Source organism: Arachis ipaensis, chromosome B04, assembly GCF_000816755.2.
Source record: "Arachis ipaensis cultivar K30076 chromosome B04, Araip1.1, whole genome shotgun sequence".
NCBI classification, from domain to species: domain Eukaryota; kingdom Viridiplantae; phylum Streptophyta; class Magnoliopsida; order Fabales; family Fabaceae; genus Arachis; species Arachis ipaensis.
Window position 1 is genome coordinate 52637464 of NC_029788.2, and position 19156 is coordinate 52656619.

A 19156-nucleotide genomic window follows, 5' to 3' on the forward strand; every position below is an offset into this window, starting at 1 on the left:
TGGATATGATTTTTGAAAAAGATTTTAAATTTTGAAATAGAAATCTGAATTTTAAAGGCAATTTTCAAAAATTCACTTTAAAATAGAGAGAAAAGATATTTTTTTTATTTTTGAATTTTATGATGAAAGAGAAGAACACACAAAAGACACACAACTTAAAAATTTTTAGATCTAATGTTCCTTATTTTTGAAAATTTTGGAGGGAAACACCAAGGAACACCAAACTTAAAAATTTTAAGATCAAAACACAAGGAGGACTCAAGAACACTTTGAAGACTCACAAGAACAACAAGAACATGAAGATCGAACACCAAACTTAAAATTTTTTGAAAACCAAAATAAAATTTTTGAAAACTAAAGAAAAATCAACAAGAAAACACCAAACTTAAAGTTTGGCACAAGATTTATTCAAAGAAAAATTATTTTTGAAAAATTTTTTTTTAAAAAAAAGAAGGTAGCCAATTACCAAGAACATAAGCACCACGCTCTAGCCAATTGAGCTATAAATTTAAAGTGTTTTAACAAGGTATTTAATAAATATTTTTTTTTGAAAACTGATATTTTGAAAAAGCATAAGAAAAACAAGAAAAGACACAGAACACGAAAAACCAAAGATCAAACAAGGAAAATAAACAAGAACAACTTGAAGATTAAGGAAGAACAAAGAACATACAATTTGAAAATTTAAAGGGAAATAGAAACATGTAGTTGACACCAAACTTAAAACATGAAACTAAACTCAAATAGAAGAATAAATCATGAAGTTATTGGTTTTAAAAATTTTCGAAAATAATTCAGAAAAAGGAAATAAGGATTCTAAAATTTTAACAAGAACAATAATAAAAGACTCTGACCCAAAAGACAAAATTCTCCTAATCTAAGCAACAAAATAAACCGTCAGTTGTCCAAACTCGAACAATCCCTGGCAACGGCACCAAAAACTTGGTGCACGAAATTGTGTAAGTCAATGTCAACATTACTATTTCTCACAAATTCGCACAACTAACCAGCAAGTGCACCGGGTCGTCCAAGTAATACCTTACGTGAGTAAGGGTCGAATCCCACGGAGATTGTTGGCTTGAAGTAATCTATGGTTTTCTTGTAACTCTTAGTCAGGATATCTATTATAATTATCAGTTTGAATTGCGAAAAATAAAAGAGCATGAAATAAATACTTGTTCTGCAGTAGTGGAGAATATGTTGGAGTTTTGGAGATGCTTTGTCTTCTAAATCTCTACTTTCCCCCTGTCTTCTTCTTCACGCACACAAGGTTCCTCCTATGGCAAGCTGTATGTTGGTGGATCACCGTTGTCAATGGCTACCATCCGTCCTCTCAGTGAAAATGGTCCAGGTGCGCTGTCACCGCCCAACTAATCATCTGTCGGTTCTCACTCATGCTAGAATAAGATCCGTTGGTCCTTTTGCGTCTGTCACTACACCCAACCTTTGTGAGTTTGAAGCTCGTCACAGTCATTCAATCCCTGAGTCCTACTCGGAATACCACAGACAAGGTTTAGACTTTCCGGATTCTCAAGTATGCTGCCAATGGATTCTAGCTTATACCACGAAGATTCTGATTAAGGAATCCAAGAGATATTCATTCAATTGAAGGTAGAACGGGAGTGGTTGTCAGGCACACGTTCATAGATTGAGAATGGTGATGAGTGTCACGGATCATCACATTCATCATATTGAAGTGAAAATGAACATCTTAAATAGAAACAAGCGTGTTTGAATGGAAAACAGAAATACTTGCATTAATTCATTGAGACACAGCAGAGCTCCTCACCCCCAACAATGGAGTTTAGAGACTCATGCCGTCAAAGAGTACAAAGTTCAGATCTAAAATGTCATGAGGTGCGAAATAGACCTCTAAAAGTTGTTTAAATACTAAATTAGTAACCTAGGTTTACAGAAAATGAATAAACTATGATAGATGGTACAGAAATCCACTTCTGGGGCCCACTTGGTGTGTACTGGGGCTGAGACTTAAGCTTCTCACGTGCCTTGGCTGTTTCTGGAGTTAAACGCCAGGCTGTAACCTGTTTCTGGCGTTCAACTCCCATTTGTAATAACCTGTTTCTGGCGTTTGACGCTAGACTGCAACATAGAACTGGCGTTGAACGACAATTTACATCATCTATCCTTGAGCAAAGTATGGACTATTATATATTGCTGGAAAGCCCTGGATGTCTACTTTCCAAAGCAATTGATAGCGTGCCATTTGGATTTTTGTAGCTCCCGAAAATCCACTTTGAGTTTAGGGAGGTCAGAATCCAACAGCATCAGCAGCTCTTTTTCAGCCTGAATCAGATTTTTGCTCAGCTCCCTCAATTTCAGCCAGAAAATACCTGAAATTATAGAAAAACACACGAACTCATAGTAAAGTCTAGAATTGTGATTTTTATTTAAAAACTAATAGAGATATAATAAAAACTAACTAAATTATACTGAAAACTATGTAAAAACAATGCCAAAAAGCGTATAAATTATCCGCTCATCAACGAGTCATGGATTCGGAAATTTTACTGCAATTTCTTTAGACTGACCCTTGAATCGGTTCACTTGAGAAGAGGACAGATCTTGATGACGGAGGTTGACATTGAGCTGGCTCTCCATTGTCAGCCCAAGGTTAGTGAGAAAGATGCCTTTCAGAGGGCTGAGGAGGAGATGCACTGCCTTACCTATGACTATGATGCTTTGAGGAGTCTTATTGCCCAGCGGGACGCCCCTTGGGAGATGGATGTAGGAAAAATGAAACCCAAGGGGATGATGTTTGACAATCTGACACGGGAGGCATGGACATGGCAACAGATTCTGGCTCACTATGTTATGCCTACCACACACTTTACTAAGATTCCGGTGGACATACTCGTCTAGATTGGATGTATTATGGAGGGGAAAGAGCTGTACTTTCCCCGACTAATCAGGAAGTATATGTGGCGAGCGCATGCCCGTGGCACACTCCCATTCCCTACTTTGGTCACTAAGATGGCTCAACGAGCTGGGGTCCCATGGAGAGCAGATGATGATCACCACCCCCAGTCCACGGAAAGGAGAGATTTATCCCGTGGGGGACTTAGTTGAATGACAAGCAACCAGTCTCAAATAGATCTCGAGCTCGATCTTCTGCGAGAGTGGCATCTGGACCTTCATCTTCATCAGCTACAGCCGGACTATCCACAGCACCTATCGGACCAGCACCACCACCGCCAGCACCCCAGCCAACTTACCTACTGGTACAGCATCTTTCTAGATTCATGGAGCGCAGTGAGCGTCGCCACAAGCGACACTATGATCGTGTGAATCAGATTCTAGTATCCCTGGGCACCGAGATGCCCCCTAATTCTGACCCTTCTTCCGCAAAGGAGGAGAAGCATGAGGAGGAGCAGGCTCAGCAGCCAGAGGCACCAACTCAGACTCAGGTTCCCACAGAGGCGCAGTAGACCTCTATGGTGCCACAGCCTCAACCCCAGCCAGATGCAGACGTTGACCCTCACTCCCAGTCCCAACAGTAGCATCGAGGACAATGCTTCACTCTAAGTGTGGGGAGGTCACCGTCGTCACCGTCGGTGGAATTTCTATTTTAGGTGACAATTTCAGACATCTACCTCTTATTTTATGTTACTTTTAGCATTTGCACTTTGTTTTATTTTGCACGTTTTGGGATTATTGTACATATTAGTATTTTGGATACCTTGGCTTTAGTTTGTTGCATTTTGCACCTTGGTTGGTATATATTTCATATTTTTAGTTGGATTTGCATTTGTAGTTGATAGTATATATATGTAGTTATTTTACTTTAGTGGTTGTGATTTGAAAAATTTGGATTATTGAAGCTTAGTTAACCCTTTTCACATAAGAGAATTTGGTTTGATTGAAAAAAGGGATGAATTAAGGAATTTTTAGCTTTCTCAATCACAACATTGCATTTAGGATACATATAATAAGCTTAGTCAAAACAATGAAATTTTTCAAGAAATTTTTCTATAGGGTACCACCCCAATTGATTGAAAAAAATTTTGTGTTGAACTTGCTTGAAATCTATATCTTGTGAAGCATGTTTTTGAGCTAAGAACACAAGAATGTGAGATTTGAGCCTAATGGTGTGGTTACATCTTATAACCACTTATTTTCCTTGTGTGTAATTGTTCTCTTTCTATGACTGTGATCATTGATTTGTTTGATTCTATATGTCCATTATTCCTTGTATACATACATTTATATGATTGAGGCCATTGTTTCAATTAGCTCACTTACCCAAATAGCCTTACCTTTTACCTTCCATTGTTAGCCAATTTTGAGCCTATGATTAACCCAATTGTTCTTTATTTTAGCACATTACAAGCCTAAAGTGAAAAACAATAAATGTCCCTTGTTTAGATCTTTGATTAGCTTAGGCTAGTGAGAGTGTTTATTATTCAAGTTTGGGGAGATTTGGAAACATTGGTTGGGATAAAAGGGTGTTTTGCATTTCTATATTTGAGAATTGGGTGCACACTCATGTATTAATCAAATGTTAGACCTTATGCATTGATGTTCTTGTATATAGTTTGAAAGAAAGAAAAATGAGAAAACAAAAGAAAAAAATAAATATGAAAAGGAAAAAAAGAAAAAAATAGAAAAAGAAAAAAAAGAAAAGCAATAAAAGGGGACAAAATGCCCCAAAGTAAAGTTCAATAAAAATCAATGCATATGTATTGTGAAGTGAAAAGAAAATGCATGAGTATGTGAAAAAGTGAAGAATGGGTAGTTAAGTTAGCACTTAATTGTATAGGTTGTTATATAGGTTAGGTGGGAAGTTTAGGTTAATCAAAGATTCAAATTCTAGTCCACTTAACCATATATGACCCTACCTTGACCCTAGCCCCATTACAACCTTTGGGGAAGTCCTCATGATATTTGTATGCATGCATTGGGTAATTGAGTGAATCAACCCCAAACACTTGAGTGACTAGAGCGGATATACATCCGGATACACTTGCTCAATTACATGTTTTCACCATGATCATCCCTATTCTAGCAAGTTTGTAAATCTCTTTGATAATTCAATACAATCATGGGTTTGGTTTGGTTTAATTTCCATTGCTTTAGCCTTTATGCTTACATATGTTTTCTTGGAAGTTGATTTGTTTTGGCCAGGTGATTGCATTCATATAGATAGTTGCATTTAGATAGGATGCATATAGTTTAGTTGCATTGAATAAATGTCATACCCCTTGTTTCCTTCTTGGTTTAGCATGAGGACATGCTATTATTTAAGTGTGGGGAGGTTGATAAACCCCATTTTTAGGGTTTATCTTGTGCTTAATTTAGGGGATTTTATCACCTTTTTCCCATATTTATTCAATGAAATGGCATGGTTTCATGATTGTCTCCTAATTTGTGCTTAAGTGTGAAAACATGCTTTTTAGGCCCTTAATTGCTAATTTTGATTCACCTTTGATTCCACTAGATGTCTTGATGTGTTTGTTAGTGAATTCAGGATGGAAAGGCTAGGAAAAGATCAAAGGAATGAAGAGGAAAAGCATGCAAGTGGAGAACTCATGGAAAATCAAGGATTTGGAAAGCTTAGATCGACGCGCACGCACAGCAGACCCGCATGCATGGAAGGTGACGTCGCATGGTGACGCAATCGCGTGACTTACGCGTATGCGTGGATAGAAAATTCCATCGACGCGTATGCATGAATGATACGTAAAAATTTGATTTCACGTAATTACCGGCAAGTATACCGGGTCGCATCAAGTAGTAAAACTCACCGGAGTGAGGTCGATCCCACAGGGATTGGAGGATCAAGAAACTTTAGTTAAATGATGAGTCTAGTTAAGCTAACAAGAAACTTTACTTAAAGAGCTTAACATAAATTGCTTGAAACTTAAATAGCAAGAAACTTAAATGACATCAAAAATAAATTGCAAGAAAGTAAGAGTGCAGAATTGTAAAGAGCAGAGAAGTAAATTGCAAGTAATTGAAAGTTGAATTTAAATGGCATGAATGTTAAATTGCTAGAAGATAAAAGGGAATTGGGTAGTGGGTATTCAGATTAACTAAAGAGCAGTAGAAATGAAAATCAATGATGGAAAAGATCACTAGGGATCATAGGTGTAAATTCTCATGAATTGATGATTATCAATTCTTTCTCAATCATGGGAATAGATCCATGGCGGATTGTGAATAATTGAGTCCCAATCTCTTGGTGACTCAATTTCTCTCAACATAATCAATTGCCACACTTGTGATCTAATTGGTCATGAGAAGAGATGAAGTTCAATAACTAATCCTCAGTGCCACACAACTCTCAGTATCTCAATTAAGGGTGTTACATCTCACATACCAACCCAAAATATGTTAACCAAGAGAATTGTGGGAGGATGAACTCTAAACTGAGTTATGTGACTCCTTTCTCAAGTTCATCACACAATTCACATAGATTTAATCCCTCTCTCAATGGTGATTGAATCTTTGAAGAACAAGAGCTCCCTCTTAGAGAAATCCACTTGAATTGAGAAGAAAAAGAAGAGATATCAACTCATTTAAACAAACAGAGCTCCTCCCCCTAGTGAAAGTGGGGTTTAGTGGATCATGTCTCTAATTATGAAAACTGAAATTCAAAGCTACAAGAAAAACAAAATAGTTGACAGTTATGCTCTCAAAATGCAGTAAAAAGTAAAAGTGAAAATGTAGTGTAGTGTAAAAAAGTCCTTTCCAAGTACAAGCTTTCTGCTATTTATACTAGTCATTAGGCTCCTTGAAAGGCCTTCAACCATGCATTTCTGAAAGGTAATGGGCTATGTCTATGTTGGATCCAGCAGCTCCCAATTGAGAATGCAGCCCTTTTAGGAAAACAGAGAGCTTGTACGCGTGCTTCAGCAATGTTGGCCTATCGAGCACATTATTAGCACACACACCTTTGTATTTTGCAAGTTGGCAACGCGTGTGTTAATTCCCTATGGGCTGAGACTTGGTGAGGGTGTTGCTAACTTGATTTTCAAGTTGGCAACGTGTTCTTCTACTCCTTGGAGGTCCAAGTCTTTGTTCTTGTTCTTAGGGTTTAAAGATGACCATGATTTGAGCTTCAATTTCATGCCCAATAATAGACTATTATACATTGTTGAAAAGCTTTGAATTTTAGCTTTTCAACGCAATTAAAAGTACCTCAATTGGATATCGGTAGCTCAAGTTATGCTCCATTGAAGAAGACAAGGTCAGCCTGCCAAAATCGCAGGCATTTTTGGTGGACACGCCTTTGTATTTTCAAGTTGCTAACGCCTTCAGTTTCTGAGGCTCCAAATGAAGCCAGCATTTGAAGCTTCAAATGAATGTCAAACCCATACTATTATATATCATTTGAAAGCTCTGGATGTCTACTTTCTAATGCCATTGAGAGTTCATCATTTAAAGCTCTAGAGCTCAGGATATACTCCATTGTAGGGGACAAGGTCAGACTGCCAGGGTTGCAGGCGTTATTGACAAACACGCCTTCACACTCCTCAAGTTGGCAACGTGAGTTACCTTCCAGGGCTGGAGCTCGCAGGCGTTGTTGGCAAACACGCCTTCACACTCCTCAAGTTGGCAACGTGCATATTGCCTCCCAGGAAGCCAAAGTCTTGCAAAGGCGTTGCTAACTTGGATTCTAAGTTAGCAATGTGTTCATGTTCTTCCTAGAGTTAAGTTTCAATGGAGTTGCTAACTTGAATTGCAAGTTGGCAACATTTTTAAATGCCCAACTTGAAGGAGACGTTAGCCACTTGTAAGCATGAGTTATTGGCTTCTTCATTGCATTTCCATGAGCCAGAATCATTGGCGTTGCTAACTTGAGAATCCAAGTTGCCAACACCTTCACAAATAGTTTCCATCCTCCCATGCTGATTCAAAAAAGGCGTTGCTAACTTGAGAATTCAAGTTGCCAACGTCTTCATATGTTGATTACCATTCTCCATGTTGAAAAGCTGAATGCGTTGCTAACTTGGAAAGTCAAGTTAGCAACGTGTTCATAGTTAAATTGGTGAAGGATTGGTAATGCAATGGGAAGGCATTGCTAACTTGGAAAATTAAGTTAGCAACGTCTTCAATTCTTGGTAAGGAAGGCGTTGGTAACGTCCTATTTTGAGTTGGCAACGCCTTCATTATCTTCCTCCTTGTTCCAGGGCTCTTTGCTTCCTCACTAGCATGAATTGGCATTGGCAACGCCCTGTTCAGAGTTGGCAACATGTTCATTGTTTTCTCCCTTGCTCCAGGGTCTAGTATTGGAGTTGGCAACTTGAGTTGCCAACTTGCTGCTGGAGTTGGCAACGCCCTTGATGGCTTCATTCTTGCTCCAAGGCTTTCTTGCTTCATCACCTATCATTAACCAAAGAACTTACCTCAAAATCTTGCCATTCTATGCAACCAATTTCAAGAGATTCATTCATACTAATTCATTTATAAGTTCCTTGAATTATTTGCATGAATTTGGCCAACATTTACCTCGTTCTTGGTGTTTTAAATCCATGGAGGTAAAACTCATCAAAATGCTTGTTCATTCCAAAGAAAGTGAATGAAATTAAGCTAAAGCTACTTAAACTAACTAGCTAATATAACAAAGATGCAAATGCATCACAACACCAAACTTAAACCTTGCTTGTCCTCAAGCAAGAAAAGAACTAAGCAAAAAGATTTCTTTTTAATTGGAACAGGTTGACGAATAGCTTGTAATGCCTTGGTGAGTGAAGTGATTAAGTGACAGTGGGGTGAACTTTGAATTATATGCTCATGCAAGGATTCCAGTGCTTATTAGTCCCTACATTTTGGAAGTCTTAGATCTTAGGAATTTCATTCAAATGATATCATGAAAATCTCTCTATATGTAATCACCTTGAAGCAGCTCATAGTTTCTATGTCTTCGCCTTGACTCTAAGTGTCATGTCTGAAAGCGACCTTTTAGATAAGTGATAAACCCCGATTTCATGGTTTATCTTGTGATTATTTTAAGGGATTTTATCACCTTTTCCCACATTTATTCAATAAAATAGCATGGTTTTACAATTCTCCCTTGATTTGTGCTTAAATGTGAAAACATACTTTTTAGGCCTTAAAATAGCTAAATTTAATTCACTTTAATTCCATTCGATGTCTTGATATGTTTGTTGAGTGATTTCAGGTTCATAAGGCATGTATTGGATGGAAGAAGTGAGGAGAAAAGCATGCAAAGTGGGAGAACTCATGAAGAAATGAAGGAACCGTAAAGCTGTCAAGTGTGACCTCTTCGCACTCAATCGACCATAACTTGAGCTATACAGGTCCAAATGAGGCATTTTCAGTTGCATTGGAAAGCTAACATCCGGGGCTTCGAAATGATATAAAAATTACCATATGATGCTTTGCTTTTAGGGGTGCGCACGCGCTATGTACATGTGCGCGCCGATGCTGCTCGTGGCCCACTAAAGATGAAATCGCTGGGGGCAATTTCTGAAGCACTTTGGGCCCAAACCAACTCATTTCTAATGCTATTTCATGTAGAATTCAAGCTTGGGCAAGGAGGGAGCAATTGTTTGGTAGTATAGCATCATGTAGGTTAGTTTCTAGAGAGAGAAGCTCTCTTTTCTCTCTAGAATTAGGTTAGGTTAATCCATCTTAGATCTAAGTTTTGATTATTGTGCTCATCTTGTTTCTTTTACAATTTCTTGTTTCTACTACTTTATTCTTCTTAGTTCTCTTGTTAATTTTACTTTTATGTCTCTTTTATGTTTATGAATGCTCGTGTTGAATTTGTTTACATTTAATAAAATTTAATGTTTGATGTTCTTTTATTGATGATTTGAGTTGTTGATTTACTTTTCTTGCAATTGGTAGTTGGTAGTTTTATTATTCTTGCATTTTTACTATACTTTCCTTTTATGCCTTCCAAGTGTTTGACAAAATGCTTGGTTGGTCTTTAGAGTAGATCTTGAGTATTCTTTGCTTGGAAAGAGTAATTAGGCAATCTTGAGTGTTGAAAACCCAACTCATATTGGTGATCTAGAGTTGTTAATTAATATTATTTCCATTGACTCTAATCTTTTGCTAATCCAATTAGTGAGTTGATTAGGACATTTGGATTGAGATTAACTACTCTTATTTGACTTTCTCTCATGGAAGATAACTTATACCTTCTTCCAATGTTGGAGATGACGAAATAAGATAAATTCTTGTTAATTATTGTTATGATTAATGACTAGGATAGAAAGCCTATGATCTCAAACCTTGCCATGAATGTCTCTCTTTATTAATTGCCTTCTTTAGTTACTTGCTTGATTTACTTTTCTTGTCATTTAATTTCTTGCCCTCTTACCAATTAAAATCCCCTTTGTCCCCTCATAGCCAATAAGCATACACTTCATTGCAATTCCTTGTGAGACGACCCAGAGTCTAAATACTTCGGTTAATTTTCATTGGGGTTTGTACATGTGACAACTCAAATTTTTGATGTGGGAATTATTTGTTGGTGTAGAACTATACTTTCAACGAGAATTAATTTAGAGAAATTCTATGCCATCACAACAATTCATTCATCAAAATGGCGCCGTTGCCGGGGAGTTGCAATGGTGTTATATTATTGGCTATTGCGAATATCTGAATATGTTTGCCTTTTGTTTGTTTGTTAGTTTTTGTAAGGTTTAGGACTTTGTTCTCATTTTTGCTAGTTTTTGTTTTTATTTGCTCTTATGAATTCTCATCCTCACTTTGGCTATGAGTTTGGCTCAAATTATGTTGTAGAGAATGGGAACTACAATGGTAACATGCATCAAGGATTTGGGAATCAAAGATGGGAGGAGCCTCAAGGGATTGATCAACCTTCTTGGCAACCACAACCTCCGGTTTCTTATGGGTATAATTCTAATCCTAATACATATCAATCTAATGGATGTGGTGACCCTTATTGTGATTGTCAACAACCACCACCACATGCCTATGAACCACCCCCTCAACCTAATTTTGAACCACCTTACTCACAAGCCCCCTACCACCAAACACCTCATTATGACCTTAATCCTTATCCACCATACCAACCACCTTATGAACCATATGAACCATACATGGAACCACCACCATTCCAACACAATTAATCTCAAGAACCACTTCAATATATGCCATCTCCATACCCTTTCCAAGATGAACCAACTTCCAATTATGAAACTTCCTTCCCAAACAATGAATCTTCTTTTTCCACACCACCTCCTATGGATGATTCTCTCCAAGAATGTGTTAGTTCTTACATTCAAAGGCAAGAAGAGAACCAAAAGGAGTTCAAGGAGTTAGAAGCCAAGATAGCTACCATAGCGGAAGCCGTTTACAATATGGTCTCCTCCCGCCTAAGCCTATGCGATCAAGGAACTCCCATTGTTAAATGTGGAGTAGCAATCAAGGAGCATAGTGAGGGAGTGAGTTTAGAGCTTCAAGGTGTAGAAGAAGGGGTGAAACAAGGATTGCCACAAGGGGAGGAAGTTAAGACAATTGAGCCGGAAGAAGTGGTTGAAGACCTAGGAGATATTGGAAGTCCATGGGAATGTAAAGTTAAAGAGCCCTCTTCCGAGATACTTGATGTTGATGTTGAGGAGGGTGTACAACCTCCAAAGCATATTATGATTGAAAACTTTGAAGAGGTTGACAAAGAGATGGATTTAATCATCGAGGAGTTCCTATCTACAATTGAATCATCTCCCATTGGGCTTAAAATTGAGATCAAAGAAGAAGATGCACAACCTCCCATGCCCTTGGTGAGCAATAAAGAAGAAATTGAATTGGAAGCAAGCCACCAAGAGGAAGAAGTTAAAGTTGAGGAAAGTTGCAAAGAGGTGGAAGATCCAAAGGAAGAGCACAAGGACGTAGACCTCGCATTGGCTAAGTGTCGGGAGGTCCCCCTTCCTAAGTCACCATTTTACACAACATTTAAGTGGGTAAAATTCTTATCTCTAATATTTCCTTTCCCACTTGAATATGGTTTGATTGAAAATGATGGTCAACATAGAGCTCTTTGTGGAGTTAAGAGTAGGAGAGAGTTGTGTAGTGGTTGGACACATCACCCTAAGTTCATGATGGTTGCATGCTCAAAGTTGAATAGTAATGGTTGGTGTAGAACCAAATTTCATGGGTCTAGGAGAATGTTTGGATGCTTAATTGAGAATTCTAAGGTCATGCCACCCAATTGGAATCATGATGATCAATTTGAAGATGGGTGTCAAAACAAAGTGTGGGATCCCGGATCGCACAAGGAGGATCAAATTTGGGAGCCCATGGCTTGTGTGGAACTCCATCAAGGCTTGGAGTTATCATCTTTGAAGACTAAAGCTTATTGGAGATTCAAGCATTGGTGGATGTTCAAGGATAGCTTCAAGCACAAGCCACCTTAAGAGGAGCTCCCCATAAGTCCAACTTAAGGACAATAAACAAAAGTGCTAGGTGGGAGACACCCCTCCATGGTAAATTCTTTTCATTTTTCCCTTTTGTACATATTGGTAATTAGTTTAATTTCATGTTTTGTTGATTCGTTGAGTATAATTGGTAGTTTAGTATGTCAAATAAGGTCTCATGGTGTTTTGGTAGTTGTTTGGAGGTTTGGAATGCTTGGTTTGGTGTAAAAACTTGGAAAAATTTTGAAAAACAGAGCACCAACCCACGCGTACGCGCCCTCCACGTGTACGCGTGCCCAAGCTTTTCAGCCAATCCACGCGCACGCGGCATGCACACGTACGCGTGGATGTGGAAGTTTCGTTCCCCCAGCCAAAAACCAGAGAGTTATCCCCAGTTTGTGCCTATTTTGTGCCAGCGACCCACCCGCAAGCGTGCATGACGCGTACGCGTTGGTCGCCATCTTCACATCCATGCATAAGCGCGCCCTTCGGCCAAACTGCGCATCGGCGCGTGGGCGTGCATGACGCATCCGCGTCGCAAAAAAAAAGAGTTTTTTTTCTATCTTCCATTTTCTTTTGTTTATCGCATTCGTATACTTCTATTCTTTACATTTCAATTTTGTTTTTATAGCCTGTTTTCAATTTTTTTTAAGTCTCTTCTTTTAATAATGGTGTTGCATTCTCTTACTCAATTGTTGAGAATTTCTTGCTTAATCTTGGTGCTTCTTGACTTGTTTAATATTGATGGGTAATGAAATTTCTAATTCAATGCTTAACCCTTGATGATCCTTGTATCCTTTGTGCATTGATATGAGCTTACATGTCTTTCATGACCCACTCTTTCTAGTTGAACTTGATACTTTTGAGTGCTCTTCATGCTCTAACTTTGTTCTTGCATCAAGTATTAGTTGATATGCCTTTGCTTGAATTACTTTTTCACTTACATGCATAGCTAACATGTAGTGAGAACCTTAATCTTATTTGGCATTAACCCCCGCCTATGTTTTATTGCTTTGATATCTTTGTTGTAGGCTTAATTTCCTTTCTTTCTCTTTCCTTTTAAGTTGGCCACCAAGAAGGAAAGGAATGGAAAAGCTTCTAAATGGGGCAACAAACAAGCTCACCCGCACAACCTTTTGAAGGAGCTCATCAATTGTAGCTACCCGTCCACCTTGATCTTCTTTGCATGCACCGAGGACGGTGCAAATTTCTAAGTGTGGGGAGGTCGTCCGACCGATCTCCATGGGTAATAATTTCTTTCTTTCAACACCAATTCTTGATTTCCTTTGCTAGTTAGTTGTTGCATTGCATGATAGGTTGCATGATAGTTAATATTTGTACATAGTTAGGACTACTTGGTTAGGGTGTTGATTTCTTTTCCAAGAAACTGTTTTTGGGGCACCCTACCAATTTGAAAAAAAAATTTGTGACAAACTTGCTTGAAGAGTGTATTTTGGAACATGGTTTTTGAGCTAAGAACACAAGCATGTGAGTTTTGAGTCCAATTGTGTGGTTACATCTTATAACCACTTATTTTTCATTCTTGTGTGCATTGTTCTCTTTCTATGATTGTAATCTATGATTTGTTTGATTCTTTATGTCCATTATTCCATGTATACATGCATTTATATGATTGAGGCCATCATTTCATTTAGCTCACTTACCCAAATAGCCTACCTTTCATCAACCATTGTTAGCCGAATTTGAGCCTATTTAATCCCTTTTGTTCTTAATTTTTAGCACATCAACAACCCTAAGTGAAAAACAATAAATGTCCCTTAATTTGGATCTTTGATTAGCTTAGGCTAGTGAGGGTGTGTATCAATTAGGTATGGAAAACTTGGAAAATGCCCCAAAGTAAAGTTCAATAAAAATCAATGCATATGGAATGTGAATTAAAATGAATGCATGAGTATGTGAAAAAGTGGGAATCATGGGTAGCTAGGTTGTGTATTAGAATTGTATAGGTTGTTATAGGTGTTAGGTGAGAGCTTAGGCTAATCAAAGATTCAAATTTCAAGCTCACTTGACCATATGCATCCTACCTTGACCCTAGCCCCATTACAACCTATGAACAAGCCCTCATGATGAATGTATGCATGCATTGAATAAATGTTGATTATTAGATGAAAAACAAATCATAGAAAGCATGATTAGAAGAGAATTGAGTGATCGACCCTATACACTAGAACGACTACAGCGGATACACTTCCGGTGAGGGTTCGATGCTCAAATCCTTGTTCCCGGCTTTCATGAGCGTTCTTCTTGCAAGTATATTTGAACTTCATTTTGATATTTGAATTGCTAGGATTCATGAATCATCATATGATCTTAGCCCAACCTATTCATACATGCTCTTGGAGATTGATTTGCTTTTGACCAAGTAGGTAGAATCATCTTGCATCTATTTGCATTCATTTAGATATGTAGCATATAGTATATTTGCATTGAATAAATGTTCATACCCTTTTCTTATCCTTTTTTATTCTTAGCATGAGGACATGCTTGGTTTAAGTGTGGGGAGATTTGATAAACCCCGATTTCGTGGTTTATCTTGTGCTTATTTTAGGGGATTTTATCACCTTTTCCCACATTTATTCAATGAAATAGCATGGTTTTGCAATTCTCCTTTGATTTGTGCTTAAATGTGAAAACATACTTTTTAGGCCTTAAAATAGCTAAATTCAATTCACTTTAATTCCATTCGATGCCTTGATATGTTTGTTGAGTGATTTCAGGTTCATAAGGCAAGTATTAGATGGAAGAAGTGAGGAGAAAAGCATGCAAAGTGGGAGAACTCATGAAGAAATGAAGGAACCGTAAAGTTGTCAAGTCTGACCTCTTCGCACTCAATCCACCATAACATGAGCTAAAGAGGTCCAAATGAGGCGGTTCCAGTTGCGTTGGAAAGCTAACATTCGGAGCTTCGAAATGATATAAAATTTGCCATATGTTGCTTAGCGTTTAGGGGCACGCACGCGCCATGTACGCATGCGCGCCGATGCTGCTCGTGGCCCACTAAAGATGAAATCGCTGGGGGCGATTTCTGAAGCACTTTGGGCCCAAACCAACTCATTTCTAATGCTATTTCATGCAGAATTCAAGCTTGGGCAAGGAGGGAGCAATTGTTTGGTAGTATAGTATCATGTAGGTTAGTTTCTAGAGAGAGAAGCTCCCTTTTCTCTCTAGAATTAGGTTAGGTTAATCCATCTTAGATCTAGGTTTTGATTATTGTTCTCATCTTGTTTCTTTTACAATTTCTTGTTTCTACTACTCTATTCTTCTTAGTTCTCTTGTTAATTTTACTTTTATGTCTCGTTTATGTTGTTGAATGCTCATGTTGAATTTGTTTACATTTAATGAAATTTAATGTTTGATGTTCTTTTATTGATGATTTGAGTTGTTGATTTACTTTTCTTGCAATTGGTAGTTGGTAGTTTTATTATTCTTGCATTTTTCTATGCTTTCCTTTCATGCCTTCCAAGTGTTTGACAAAATGCTTGGTTGGTCTTTAGGGTAGATCTTGAGCATTCTTGGCTTGGAAAGAGTAATTAGGTAATCTTGAGTCATAAAAACCCAACTCATGTTGGTGATCTAGAGTTGTTAGTTAATATTATTTCCATTGACTCTAATCTTTTGCTAATCCAATTAGTGAGTTGATTAGGACATTTGGATTGAGATTAACTAGTCTTGTTTGACTTTCTCTCATGGAAGATAACTTATACCTTCTTCCAATGTTGGAGATGACGAAATAAGATAAATTCTTGTTAATTATTGTTATGATTAATGACTAGGATAGAAAGCCTATGATCTCAAACCTTGCCATGAATGTCTCTCTTTATTAATTGCATTTTTTAGTTACTTGCTTGATTTACTTTTCTTGTTATTTAATTTCTTGCCCTCTTACCAATCAAAACCCCCTTTGTCCCCTCATAGCCAATAAGCATACACTTCATTGCAATTCCTTGTGAGACGACCCGGAGTCTAAATACTTCGGTTAATTTTCATTGGGGTTTGTACATGTGACAACTCAAATTTTTGATGTGGGAATTGTTTGTTGGTGTAGAACTATACTTTCAACGAGAATTAATTAAGAGAAATTCTATGCCATCACAATAATTCATTCATCAATAAGCTTTCAATCAATACTCCCAAACCAGTTGGTTTTAAGATATTAGGTGTTGAAGCACCCCTCAGGATTTACTTGCTCAAGCCTCTCTCTTTGACACAATTCTATCACAAGCATTTAACTAGGATAGTAACTCTTTGAGTTCTCATTTCTTTCTTTTTCTTCCTAGTAATTGATGCTCAGAGCCTTTGGCCATGTTTGTTTGTTTTTCTGTTTCTTTTTCTTTCTTTTGTTGCTGCTTCTTGGATCAATAGATATTTGAGAATCTCCATAATACTTCTTTGAACTCTATTTCCTGCCTATGAGCTCCCATGAAAGTTTTCACAAATATGCAACCTCAATACACAATCATACAACTAGAACCACCACTTCTCTTAATCTTTTGCTTGCCTCAAAACAAATTTTTGACTCCTCAATCATTCTTTTCAAAGAAATGTTCTTTATTTACATTCTTATAGATATTGAGTGCAAGTAATTTCAAGAGTATGGTGTTATGATATATCAAACATCTTAGTTATTGAACTACAAAGAAGTTATACTAAGACAAATAGGGGTACAATATCGCTTTCAATCATAGTAGTTTTGAATACAAGACAATCACTTAACAATACAACCTTTTTTAGTTTACTTGCTTTACTCTTTATCATCATCATTGTTGGTCTTTACATCCCTCTTTGTCTCTTTGGTTGATGATGCTTAATCCTTCCCAAGATTGAAGTGACTACCTACAATGAACTTTGAGAGTTGCTTGTCCCCAAGCACTTGAAAGGTAATTATCATGCATATATGCTTATGAATTCTTGAACTACAAGTGGTGTCCAGACACCAAACTTAGTTCCTTGCTTACTTCTATATGCCAAATAGAGTGCATATTTTCTGCCTATACATTACCTCATGTGCTTTAATCCTATGAAGAAATAAAGTCCAAAACTAAAAGGTAAACAAATAAAATGCAAGTTTAATCAATCTCTATGATTGCTTGGAATTTGTGACTATTCATGATTGTCTCAAGGGTTACTTTGTGCGTAATTAATGTTACTGGTGGGACACCAAACTTAGTCTCATGCATTCACCCTTGATTTTATTTCTCTGTTGGTGCAGTCACATTGGTGTGGAACACCAAACTTAATTCCTCACAATACACAGAAATTGAACTAACTGTTTATTCTAAGAAACGTAAAGAAAATCGGTTACCTAAGGTTGGGTTGCCTCCCAACAAGCGCTCTTTTATCGTCACTAGCTTGACGATTGTCCCTCATTAGGGAGGATGATGATCATAGTGCCTTAATCCTTCCCCTCTCACCGTGAGCTTCCTTCCAGTATCATTCTTGATGATTTCTATATGTTCATGTAAGAGGGTTTTGTTCACTTTGTAGTATCCAGAAAAGTGTGGAGATGTTTCCATTGGTTGATAAGTTAGCATCACCTTATCCCCTGATGAGAAGCCTTCAGTTGGGATTTTCTTGTTTCTCCATCCTCTTGGCACTTTCTTCTTGGGACTCTTTTTTTTTTCCAGGAGGTAGTTCAAGTTTTGGAGCCTCAATTTTTGGAAGGTCCTTGCTGGGAATCTCAAATGCAGGCTTCGGTTATAGCTTCTCCTCTATTCTTTGAGCTTGTTGCACCACTTCTACCTCTTTCTTTCCTTTCCAGCATGAGCTTATGTGCATTGGGAGTGTCTCATCAGGTGCCTCTTTCAAGTTTGGATCTATGGAATCAATCTTCATACACTCTTCCTCTTGGGTGGAATCTTGCAGATTCTTGAAGACATGGAACACTATATGCTCTTCATGCACCCTTAGCATCAATTCTCCTTTTTCAAAATCTATCAATGCCCTGGCAGTAGCTAAAAAAGGCCTCCCTAGGATGATGGGAGTGTTGTCATCTTCCTCCATGTCTAGGATGACGAAGTCGACTGGGAGGAAAAATTTGTCCACCTTTACCAATACATTCTCCACAACCCCAAGTGCTTGCTGAAGGGATTTGTCCGCCATTTGAAGGGTTATCTTTCTGGGTTTCAGTTCATGAATTTGAAGCTTCCTCATCAAAGATAGAGGCATTAGACTTATGCTTGCACCAAGAACACAAAATGCTCTCTCAATCCTCATGTTGCCTATTGTGCAGGGGATATGAAAACTTCCTGGGTCCTTCCTCTTCTTTGGCAAATTTTTCTGGATGATGGCACTACATTCCTTGGTCATCACAATCATTTGTCCTTCTTTCAAGGATCTTTTCTTTGTTAACAATTCTTTCATGAACTTAGCATATAGTGGCATCTATTCAAGTGCTTCAATAAAAGGGATGTTGATGTGCAGTCTCTTTAATATCTCCAGGAATTTGGAGTACTGCTTCTCTTTATTTTCTTCCTTGAATCTTTGAGGATATGGTAACATTGGTTGATATGCTTTTACTGCCTCTTTCTTAGTTGACTTATCACTTTGTGTAGAGGTTTCTTGCTCCTGCTTTTGCTCCTTCACCTTTTCTTTTAAGCCTTCTTTGTTGTGCTCTTCGTGAGTGATTCCTTCTGTTTCCACCTTCTTCCCACTTCTCAGGGTGATTGCTTTATACTCCTCCCATTTTATGGCTTTTCCTGTGTCCCTTGGGTTGTCTTCAGTGGTACTAGGGAATGCTCACTTCTCACCTATCTCTGTGATATGTT

The 19156-nt window shown here is 37.8% G+C and overlaps 1 protein-coding gene across 1 annotated transcript; it reads right to left on the reverse strand.

Moving 5' to 3' along the window:
• Nucleotides 18087–18773, reverse strand: LOC107636486. Its single transcript, XM_016339991.1, has one exon. It carries the CDS (start codon nt 18771–18773, stop codon nt 18087–18089), a length of 687 nt encoding a protein of 228 aa, XP_016195477.1.